Raw genomic sequence first — 12,223 nt, 5'->3', positions numbered from 1 at the left:
CAGCTCCTCAAGGATATTCTTCTTATCATTCTAATTTGCTTCCTTTAAGCATCTTCTATTCTTCCATCCTCTTACACACATTTAATGCTCAACTTGACCTTATATCATACACAATGTCAAGTCGGCTTGAATACAACTTAGAATGATTAATATTCATCTCCTCAGTTGGCCAGAACCAACAAACAAATTTGTTAAATTTCAATATGTTAAAACAAGAAAATCCTTCGTTAGCCAACCCTACTTGGTAGACACTAACTCAGAAATGATTTTCTTGTGTTAACCATGTGAACTCGGTGAACACTGTATCTTCGTAAACTTCCTTTGGTAACTGAGTGAGCTCGGTTAGCACTGTTTTTATCCAACTTTCCTTCGTTAATTGAGTGAGCTCGGTTAACACTCAACTTCTGCTAACATCTCTTCGACTCCAGAGTGAACTCGGTAGACACTATCTTATGAACTTGGCAAACGTTGGAATGCTTGAAAGACACAGGAAATTGTCTTCATTGCTCGAGTGAGCTCAGCATACACTGACTAGTAAAGATATGACATTTGTGTAACATCAAAGACAATACAATTGATCAATTGTTTTCAGCAGTAACATGTCTAATTGCTAACAGATCTATTCATAATAGATGATATTACTGCTTCTTTTCGCTAATTTAACTTTTCTTAACAGTTGATGTGCTTCATGTTGAGACTTCATTATATCATTTGTCTTGATGGGTTCCATACTTCAAGTCAATGCCATCAACTTGTCTTCCCTAGGCGATTGATAACCATTTAAAACAGTAAGTTGTCATCAATTGCATCTCATTAGTTGATGCATTCTTCATAATTATCATTAAATAGGTGCTATAACTTTGTTATCGTTTTTGTCTAATATGGTTGACTTATACAATTTTATGATGCCTCTAATCATTTTCAAGGCCCGTAGATATGGATTTCCCTTCTTCCACGTAAGGGTCTGATATTACACTAGTTTGGCCCATGTCAGTGTTTATTCTGCTTGCTTGAAAGATGCCAACCAGGTATCTTGGGGAAATGCTGATAGTTTGTTATTGAAATTTCTTTGAGAAGCGGATGCAAGGTGTAAATTTCTCTTTTGTGGCTGATTTTTTCTTGTTTTTTGAAAGTTCTCCTGTTATTTTGTATTTTTTCCACTATTGAAACAAAGTATGCTAAATTCAACAGCACTAAAAGGAAATGCTGATAATTCTTTTGCAGACCAGTGTAAGTGCTCCACAAACATTTAAGCTAAAATGATTAGAGTAGCAGATTACAATGGTAATCGTATCAAGGCTAAAAGACTTGAAATATGAATGCTGGAAGACGAACATCATCCCAGCTAGGCATGTAGGCTGATGCTGATGAAGTCAGAGCATAAATTAACGACTGGCCTGCGAGAATGGCTCCCAGAATTGACATAGATGGCTTGGAAGACTGGACGCCCTCTTAATGAGCTGATGTAGTCTGGAAACACTTCAATCTGCCACACCCTGATGACATCCCACCTTCTGATGTGTCCCAGTCAGGCTTGACACCTCCAACATGACAATTACAAAGTTAATTTCTTCACCTTAATATGCTCTTGCAGCTAACGTTGAAGTTTTTTGAGCATTCAACCCTGTAACAAATCCAGAAGAATCCATGTCAAATCAAGCTATAGATATGATAAGATTATTTTTATTGATGTCCAATGAATGACCACAAGAGGTCAAAGGGACTGCAGAATACAAAATAGGGAGCCAGCCAATAGCGGGGACCCTCAGAAACAGGTCCCAAAAGAAGCAAATAAGATACAAAAACAAAAGAGAAACTGAGGCAACAACTGGAAGACAGGAGAGGAGGACCCAACAAGGGAACCCCAAAGCCTCTTTAGAGAACATCCTGAGTGTTCTGGTCACTCTAATCAACCGTGAAGAACACTGAAACAGAAGGGTAAGCCATGGGCACTTTAGACCACTTCCTACAAGTCTGATTGGAGAGATGCTGTGTCATGGGGTCCTCCGGGTCCCAAAAAGGAAGCTATGCATTTTGCTTGGATGGTATTCAGTTTGCACAGTCTTTCTCAACAAGAAAACTGTGAACTCATTCTTATCATGGCTTACTATTTCCTTTCTATTTGGAAAAGTTAATTATAACATCTTACACTAACAGCTATAGAAATGTCAATCATTGCACACAACATAGTCTGCATATAAAAAGGAAATTTTATTTTTTACTTTTGTATCGGTAGTCAGACCTTGGGAAATCTGTGTGTTGTATGCTATTCATAATTTTCATTTGATTAGTTAAATATTAAAATTCTAGTAATTCTTCTAGGTAGGATAGGAAGAAGACCTTTTAGTAAATTGGACATTCAGTGCTTCCATGTTTTTTAAACCCACACATAAGATGCTTAAGCCCCAAATACCTTTCAGTTTTCTTGAATTTTCTTGAACTATGATTTTGTTGATGTTTATTATAAACTTTTACCGTTTGTTAGGTTTTATGGTTTTCTTAGTGTAAATTGTGGCAATCTTTTGTATGACCAGAGCGGGAGAAAAGTGCTACGAAAGAAGCAATTGACATTCTTCAGAAGGTATGCTGTAATATTCATTAAAGTTCAAAACATCCATTGTGTCCTCAACGCCCTTTTTAATTAGCGTACTGGGAATGAATTTTTTCAGAGATTTAAAGAGACTACTTAAAAGTTATGTTCTGTGACTTTGGCAGCTTCATGCTGCTTCCAATATCTTAGAGGTCTCAAAAAAGTCCCTATTCATTAATAGATGTCATATCATGCTTTTGAATGAGCTTTGTTGTAAACCCTTTAGTAACTAATTTGAGAGCTATATTTTTTAGACATCTATATAAGCTATTGTAAAATAAGGGAAGCATTTCATAGTCCAATGCTAGATCTTTTACATCGGGACTGGCAACATATTGGCTGCATTAGCTTTTATCATTTTGACTATAACAAGTCCAATAAAAACCCCATATCTATTATGGTGCATTGATTGCTAATATATACTATAAGAGATAATGGGAACCGGGCTTCACACGAAACAAGCAGATAACTCCCAAGAAAACAGCAACATAATGACAAAGGGTGTTAAAAAATGTTGGTAGACCTAACTATTAGCCGATTTCTCATAGACTGACAAATGAGGCAATGAGTGTAAAACTATCAAAGAAAATTGTAAATTGAGCAAGAGTTTTTTGTAGGCTTTAATTAGGATATTTAGAAAGGTGAAATTTAGAAGTGGGTTCAACAAGCTGGACTAACAGTTTGAATTTTTAAAGGGCTTGCAGGTCTCAACTTTGAGAGAAAGTCCAAATTGAGATTTCTTAACGTGGTATGGTTTTGTAGTGTTTATTAATGATTTTGTGTTGCATCATGCATGCAAACTCATAATAAACAATTACATCTGCGCTTTTACAAATAAACAACCAATCTGAGTAGAGTACAGTGGAAATGAACAAAATTCACCTTTACGTCTACAATTTTGATAAATATAAATAACATTTAAATCCAAAGGCACGTATTTAAAATTAGCATCCTATGAACAAGTCAAATGGAGATCAATTGTGTTTGTCCACACCTTAAATAATCTAAAATTTCATTATAATTTGAGTACAGGGAGCTGAGCAAGAGAGGAACTTTCTGCAATGGGAATACTTTCAGAGAAATGTCTTTGCAAAATTTACGAAATGGGACAGAAATATGTGTTTTGTATAAAGCCTTCACTAAGTGGTAAGTAAACTTCATAATTACACCAAGAGGAATAACTACAATGATGAGGGGTGGAGTGTAATGGTGTGAGTGTGTTAACAAAAAAACTATTAAAGAGCTGATATATTTAAAATTTTAAACCTATGTTGCTTCGGTATTGCATACCTTCACCCCTGGGATGCCTACCAAGATACCCATGTACTGCGCACATGTACCCAAGTACCGAGTACTCAATGGACAACATCATAGTTAAGGACCTTGATTAAGATATCTGATTTTTGTTTCGTTTTTCTGATTAAAATATGTAATCATTTTGAAACTTTGATACAATTTTGATTAATAGTAAACTTATCACTGTTCAAGTCAGAGGTTTATCATTTGCAATATGTCATTGTGATATGATTTATGGCGACCTTGTTCATGTTTAAAGTCTGCCTTCTTTGCCATGCATTTAAACATTTAACATATATTAATATTGCAAACATATTGCAATTCTGAAACTGAAAACAATACATTACGTGTGCAAACTTATCACTGCTCTTGTTTTGAAAACCATTTTCATGATTCATGTTTTCAGATTTTCTATAAATATTAAGTTATATACAAAAAAAATTGATGTACCCAAGTACCATTGTTCCCTATTTTGAAAAATAGTTGTATCCATCCCACATGCTAAGTACCCAAGTATCCCATGTTATTGTAAATCAACATTGTTGGTATTAAATAGAGAGAATGAAAGCTCCTTATATAGATTTATAAACATGATGTTTCTAAAAGAAACAATCGTGAACTAAATGGGGTTTTTCTGGGAGACGACCTTTGGAAGGCTATTGAGGCAACTAGGAATTCTAGATCCCTTCTAACTGAAATTAACAACACATTCCTAGCTTTAATTCCAAAGAAAACGAAACATATGGGTGCAGGAGATTTTAGGCCCATAGCCTTATGTAATACAATCTACAAAATACTTTCAAAATTATTAGCCAACGAACTTAAAAAATTACTACCAAACCTCATTTTAGGGGAACTGACAGGTTTTGTTCCTAATAGGTCAATTCTCGATGGTATTATTGTAATCCAAGAATCAATTCATTATGTACATATTAAGAAGGAATCTTGTATGTTAATGAAGTTAGATATCAAAAAATCCTATGATAAAGTGGATTGGAAATTCTTATGTAAAACACTCGAAGCTTTTGGATTGTCTCGTCAATTGATCAATTTAATATATAACTGCATTTCGACACCAAAATTCTCCCTTCTCATAAATGGTACCCTCGAAGGTTTTTTAACATATCTAGAGGACTAAGGCAAGGGGATCCTATATCACCTTTTCTGTTCATTATTATGGCAAAAGCTTTTGGTAAAGCTATGATAAAGGCCCAAATTGAAAGGAAAATTAGAGGAATCACGGTAATTGAGGAGGTCCCTAAATTAACACATCAACAATTTGTAGATGATACAATTCTACTAAGAGAAAGCATTTTGGTAGAAGCACAAAATTTAAGCAAATAATAAAAAAATTATATGGAAGCATCAGGACAAAATGTAAATGCTAACAAATAAATTTTTTTCTTTATTAATAGAAAAGAGGAAGTAGAGAGAGAAATTTGTAGAACATTGGAATTTAGAAAAGGAACATTTCTATGCAATTACCTTGGTATTCAATTTGAAAAAGGCATCAGAGAAAGTAAAGCTTGGGATACAATTTTAGAAAAACTGGATAAAAAAGTGGGAAGTTGGAAAGGGAAATGGTTAACTAAACCTGGTAGAATGACTATGATCAAACTAGTTCTTTCGGCAATCCCCACATATCATTTGTCTTGTCTTCCCCTACGCAAAGGTGTAAAAAGGAAATTAGACTCTAAACTTAAAAACTTCTTTTGACAAGGTACTATAGATGAGAAAAAAGCAAGCTTTGATAAAACGAGAAAAATATGTAGACCTAAAGAATTTGGAGGACTAGGTATAAAAAATGTGAGTCGGCGAAATGAGGCGTTAGGGGCAAAACTTATTTGGAGAATGTTTAAAGAACATAATAGTAAACAGGCCAAAATATTATATCGTAAATATTTAAACAATAATAATCCTCTGTCTTTGTTTAGAACTAAAAAGCCTCCAATAGGTTTAAGAATTTGAAACTTTATGTTGAACTGTCGCCCATTAATTGCTAATAACTTAACTTGGGATATTAGTTTAGGGCATGATGCTTTATTTTGGGAAGATTCATGGGATGGGCTTCCTTCTCCCGATAGTGTAAATCTGCCTATAAACATCAAAAACACTCTTTTAGCTCTTTTGGGTTAGAATGTGAGTGATTATAAAATTAAAATTAATGATAATCAGTATGGAGGATGGCAATGGAAAACCCTAGATTAAACTCAACTTTCATCACGTGAAAATAAAGTAAATAGGCAAATCATAAAGATAGGAAAGATAAATAATTTGGGGAGGCTTGAAAGATGAAGATTATAAAGTCAAACTAGGGTATGAAAAGATAATAAATTCTCAACAATGGGATAAGATTGACATCCTTCTAAATCTACGTTAGGATCCGGCATGTCTTCCGAAAGAAGGTATCTTCCTTTGGGTTGTTCTTTAAAAAAGAGTTCTAATACCATATAGGTTTACCGAGATGGGTTTTCAAGGACCATCTAGAGGCTCAATTTGTGAAAAAGAATGAGATATCTGAACAGTTGCTTTATGACTGTCCCTTCGCTAAGAATTGCTGGTATTGGTTATGTAAGAAATTAAATTGGCAAACCGCATTCCCTGATGACCTCTTAATTTTTTTAAAAAGTTGCCCAAAATATGACTGTTCTAAGGTCTATAGTAATTTATGGAAAACAGCCCCTTCTATACTTTAATGAGAATTATGAAAAGAAAAGAATAGAAGAATTTCTTGTAATGAAAAGATGGATCTAACATCCTTTTTTAATAATTTGGAGGCTTGTATTATTGAGGTAACTAACAATAATCTCATAAATTCATATAAGGAGGAAGGTTCCTTTTCAGCTAGGGAAGTAAATATGTGTAAAAATTGGTTTAAACTAATTAATCCACTAATGATATATACAAAATCCAACAAGATTGCTAGGAAGGAATGTAAATGGGAACCTCCTCCAGCAAGATGGTCAAAATTAAATTTTGATGGGGCCTCTAGAGGTAATCCAAGACTAGCAGGCTTAGGATGTATTATCTGTTCAGATAATGGATCATGCCTAACTAAATGCACCAAACCTTTAGGAGTAATGTCTAATAACTTAGCCTAATGAGAGGCTTTGATAGAAGGCTTAACTCTAAGTAGAGAGATAGGTATTAAAATATAGTTGTCAAAGGAGACTCCCAAATTATCCTCAATGCTTTAAGAAGGGAGATCCCAAATTTGATCATTGATCAATTATCCTTAGCTATCATTGATCAATTCGAAGAAACAATCATAAAACATATTTATAGGGAAGGTAATAGAGAAGTAGATAATCTCACTAACAAAGGAGTAGATGGAGAAGAGATTCTAATAAGACAATCTAATATGATAAGTATAAGTTAGACACTTGTTTTGGAGGTGAAATTGGTTTAGAATTTTTATTGCAAAATAAACATGTTAAATTTAGCTGATATCATGAAAGTTTAATGTTAATAAATGACATATTTTTGGTTTTTCATAACTTTATCTTATATACTATTTGTTTTTAAAATTAAAGTTAATAGGAGATAAGTTTCATTTTTGATTATTAAGCATACTTCTTTTCATTCTAACAACTTGATCATAGCCAAGTTTAATTTTCAAGGTATATTCACAAGGAATTGTCAAGAGCAAAGTTATACATTCAGAAATAAAAAAAGGCGCTAAAATTGGTTAAATTACTCTGAGATATTCATGTACGGGATACCCTAAGGATATTTATCCATCTTTGATCTTTGGTGCCAAATTGAGATGGTTTTTTAAATCTAAACACAATCTTGGGCCTTATGGCCTATTACCTATAAAAAAATAAAATCGTGAACTAAACAATAATAGAAACTACCTAATAAGCCAAAGACTACCTAAGATGACCATTAAAGAAACATTATAATATTCGAATACCCTCCCTTGATGGTCATTCCTCCCTTAATGGTCATTGTTTAACTGCTGTTTTTTGGTCACAAAATTTTCAAAACATTTTGTTGTTGCTGAGGCCCTCCCTGGGTCTGCAAAATGTATAAGACTAAGAAGCCATCCAAAAAATGAAATGGAGAACGTTGCCCCTTCTTCAAAATGCTTTGCAACAAGAGATGAGGGCCTTCCATTGACTCTGCCACTGAGATGAGTCTATCACTAACCCTCCTAGAATCAACAAATCTTCTGCCCAGAAATTATCACAAAATGTCAAAATGATGTTGGATTATAGAGCTGCCCTTCCCTACAGCCAGAGACATACCGAGAATAGTTCCAAGAGTTAAAGGGAAAATCAACAAATCCTCCAAACTTTGTAGACAAGTAGGATGCCCCAAAATAGACTGCAAGATACTATGATTTGAAGTTTACATAGCATTACTTTTTAGAAGAAAAAACAAAAAGATTGCAACACAAATTTTGAGGTGAGAGCAATATTGATCAAAACCCGACATGGTTTTTGAGGTAAAAACTCAATCAAAACCTAACAGAATTTGAGACATGGATAACAAAATACAAAACTTTGTTTTTGAGGAAAAACAGTAAAATCCAATAGATAATTTTTGAGGAAAAAATCATCTAAATCCATTAGAAAATTTTCAAGGGAAAAAATAATGAAAGCACATCAAATAATTTTTTGAGGAGAAATTATAAACCCTCTAGTTAAGTTTTGAGGAAAAAATTATAAATCCAATAGATAACTTGAGGAAAGTAATTGTAAACCCACAAGATAATTTTTTGAGATAAAAATCATAAACTCAACTATAAATTTTAAGGGGAAAATATGAAAACCCATTAGAATAATTCTAGGTATTATTATTGGAAAACCCATTAGAACATTAGTAAGGGAAAAACTTATGAAAACCCATCAAAGACACCTTCACACAGAAAGACATGAGACTTGTGTGGTAAAACATCACATACAAGCAGCATGCAACTGCATGCAAGTACATGAAACAAACATGCAAGTACATGCAACCCTTGAAAATCAAAGACTCTTTCTCAAACCAAGAAATGGTGCAATCAAAACTCCCAACCAAGTTTGGGATTTTGAGCAAAACTCTTCAAAGACAATCCACAAAATTTTCAGAAAACACAACCAACGATTTTTATTTCAAAAAAATGAAAAAAAATGTTTCTAGAAAAAGTTCCAAATCAAAAGAGACTCGAGTTTTTCTAAAAAAATTCGCCAAGTTTTATGTAGCCCCATCAACCCGCTTTGATACCATATTATGGTAAACAAAGGAGATGAAAGCTCCTTTTATAGATTTATGAAGGCGATGTTTTTAAAAGAAACAACTATGAACTAAAGATGATAATATGAACTACCCAGTTAACCAAAGACTAATTGAGACGACCTTAAAAGATACATTATAATATTCTAATACCCTTGTTTTGTGCAACATTTTTAAACAAAAAAAGAGTTAATGAAATGAATATTAAGTAAATAAAAGAAAACTAATTCTTAAATAGGTCTAATGTAAGAGAAAACAACTCTCAAATAAGTAAATTGACTTTTTTAAGTAAATAAATAAAATAAATTTAATAAAATAACTCTTCAATACATAAAGTAGCTCTCAATAATTAAATAAAAACAGGTTTGAGAACAAAAATTAAAACAATGTAGAATAAGAATAAAATAACTCTTTAAGCAAATAGAGTAACTTTTCTATTTCACAGTTTTTAGAAGATATACAAAGGGAGCAACTCCCAGTATACAAACAAAAAGGGAAATGACAGAAATTTGTACATGATGAACATTTATTCCCTATGCAAATACATAGATTTGCTTAAGTAGAGCAGGAGAAAACAAATCCCCATTTTAACTGACAAATCTAGGTTGAGTTGTCTATTTTCATGGCCTTTGCACATGGAACCGAAGCTTGATTAGTTGCTTCTCGTTAATAGCTTCAATGTCAAATATATCCGCAATCATACCAATAGCCGGGCACTCCAAGATAGTGGGAAGGACAACCTTCACCACTACCTCATTGTCATCTGACACCAAGTGACAAACAAAGATAACACCCCAAATTATTCTCCTCATCACCTAAACAACCGTTCAGGAATTTCTCATAAACCCCACCGTCATGAATGTGGTCATTATTCGACTCAAAGAGGCCAACCACCTACACTAATGCCTCAACCATTTCCTGTTATCCTTATTTTCTGAATATCCACCTTATCTGCTTCTCCATTTATTCTCCTTGGTAAGATCAGCGAATATTAAACCTTCAAGACATATTGAAGAACAATACAAAGACACATAATGCTAGGTTATAGATATCACTCCATTCATTTATTTCTAGCCAAGCCTCAGTTAGCCAACCTAGAGATCCTGATAGAGATTTCCTTGAGAAGCTTCATATGACATGTCACTCAACAAAGGAATCCATATCCAACAATCCCCAAGAATGCTAGTCATAGTTCAGAGCTTGCGAAAAAGAGTTGTCAGAAGTCCCTTCTATGTCAAGATCCCACAAGGGTGAAGCGGTCTAGGATGTAGGGCTTCTCATCACCCAATGCCAACATTTCCTTTAAATGCTCCCTGCACTGCTTCACTCTCTATGATGGGACATAAACCATCCCATGCTCCAGTGCTGGATGAAATGACTGTCATGTCCCCTTTCTAGAGTGGACATTAGAGACAATAGAGTTGGCCTATCATTAGAGTCTTGTAGGCTGGCAGTGGTGTTTAGGGACTCAATCGGGGTACACAATGTTCGGATCTAGAGTTTCAAATAGTAGGAGAGCAATTGAGAGCAGTTCCTTAATTGTAGGAGTTTCCTAGATTTTAGGAGGTGGAGATGGGTTACATTCTTGAGTCTCTACGAGATCATTCTATGGTTTTAGTTTCGGGAGATTTAGAGACATTCCTATTTTTTAGGAGTATACCTAATTTTGAGGGATGAGACTGTTAGTTATTTCAGATTATCCGGCATCAGTCACACGAGGTGACGAGTTCAGTTTCACCTTGTAGAGGTGTTTTGGCTATCAGTTCGCTATTTGGGAAATATTTTAATATATTTAAATATTCTCCCAAGTTAGCATTTTAATAATTTAAATAAGGCTAAGTTATAGCCATTTTGGAGTAATAAGGGGTTTTTTGGCCTCATCTGGGTGAATATCCCTTGGTGTAATAGCTCGTTGGAAAGGTCTTGAACTTTTCTAAATATTTCTCTTTTGACTTAGAGCATTTCGGTGAACCAATTTCTTTCTATTGGAAAAAATGTCATTTTCTGGATACTTGACCACTTTAAAAATGAGAAATATATTATTTTATAACCCAACGCCACATGGGGACACTTTTAAGGTTCGAGCTAAGTTTGGTGGGTTATAAGGAGGTAAAGAAAAAGTTCGAAGGCATTATTGACATATTACATCTTGGATTTGTGTTTTGGGCTCTGATTGAGCTTTCAACATTTGGGACGCCAAACCCACTTGCTTTGCCTGTTTGGGACGTAGCCCCCAAAACAGTGGTTTGGATTATTGCAATCAGAAGCATCTTGGAGATTGTGCATTGTTTCTTCTGGGGAACACAGTACTGAGTCAGAGTTTTAGTTGGGGTTTGGGTATTTTACCCACGTGTGGGCACTTTGTAGCTGTATGGCTGCGCCTGGTGGCCATCTACTTTTCCACGTACAGTATTTGAGAGCTGTATTTTGTGATGTGAATATCAGGATTTAACTGTGTGATTTTGAGTCAAACTCGATGACCCATGTTTCATGAGTAGTGATTCAACATGAATCCATCTCTCATGAGAATAAATGGGACACTTAGCACTCATTGGATCTAGGTGATGCTCACAGGGGTGAAGCACCGGGACTTCCCGGGAGGTCACCCATCCCAGTACTACTCCAGCCTGAGCGCGCTTAACTATGGAGTTTCCTCCACAGTTAAACCCAAAGCTTGCAACCCCATTTGCAAAACCTTCACCAAGTGTTGTGCCTTATGAACCATTCATTAGAAAGCCCCTTAAGCTCATCAATTGATAAGTAGGAGATGATTTCCACAGCTAGTCAAATTGTGATGTGAATATCAGGATTTAACTGTGTGATTTTGAGTCAAACTCGATGACCCATGTTTCATGAGTAGTGATTCAACATGAATCCATCTCTCATGAGAATAAATGGGACACTTGGTGAAGGTTTTGCAAATGGGGTTGCAAGCTTTGGGTTTAACTGTGGAGGAAACTCCATAGTTAAGCGCGCTCAGGCTGGAGTAGTACTGGGATGGGTGACCTCCCGGGAAGTCCCGGTGCTTCACCCCTGTGAGCATCACCTAGATCCAATGAGTGCTAAGTGTCCCATTTATTCTCATGAGAGATGGATTCATGTTGAATCACTACTCAT

The 12,223-nt window shown here is 34.8% G+C and overlaps 1 protein-coding gene across 1 annotated transcript in view; it reads left to right on the top strand.

Moving 5' to 3' along the window:
• Positions 1-12,223, top strand: part of LOC149529117 (uncharacterized) — a 138,561-nt gene that overhangs the window by 27,189 nt on the left and 99,149 nt on the right. Inside the window, exon 2 of the mRNA XM_089809662.1 lies at positions 2,535-2,581. Within this exon, the coding sequence (XP_089665788.1) occupies positions 2,535-2,581 (47 nt within the window). The remainder of the gene's footprint in view (positions 1-2,534; positions 2,582-12,223) is intronic.

Source organism: Cupressus sempervirens, chromosome 11 (assembly GCF_028749045.1).
Source record: "Cupressus sempervirens isolate cs-2001-9-10 chromosome 11, ASM2874904v1, whole genome shotgun sequence".
Lineage (NCBI taxonomy): Eukaryota > Viridiplantae > Streptophyta > Pinopsida > Cupressales > Cupressaceae > Cupressus > Cupressus sempervirens.
Note: the sequence above shows the minus strand (reverse complement) of the source record. Positions and strands in the feature narration are given on the sequence as shown.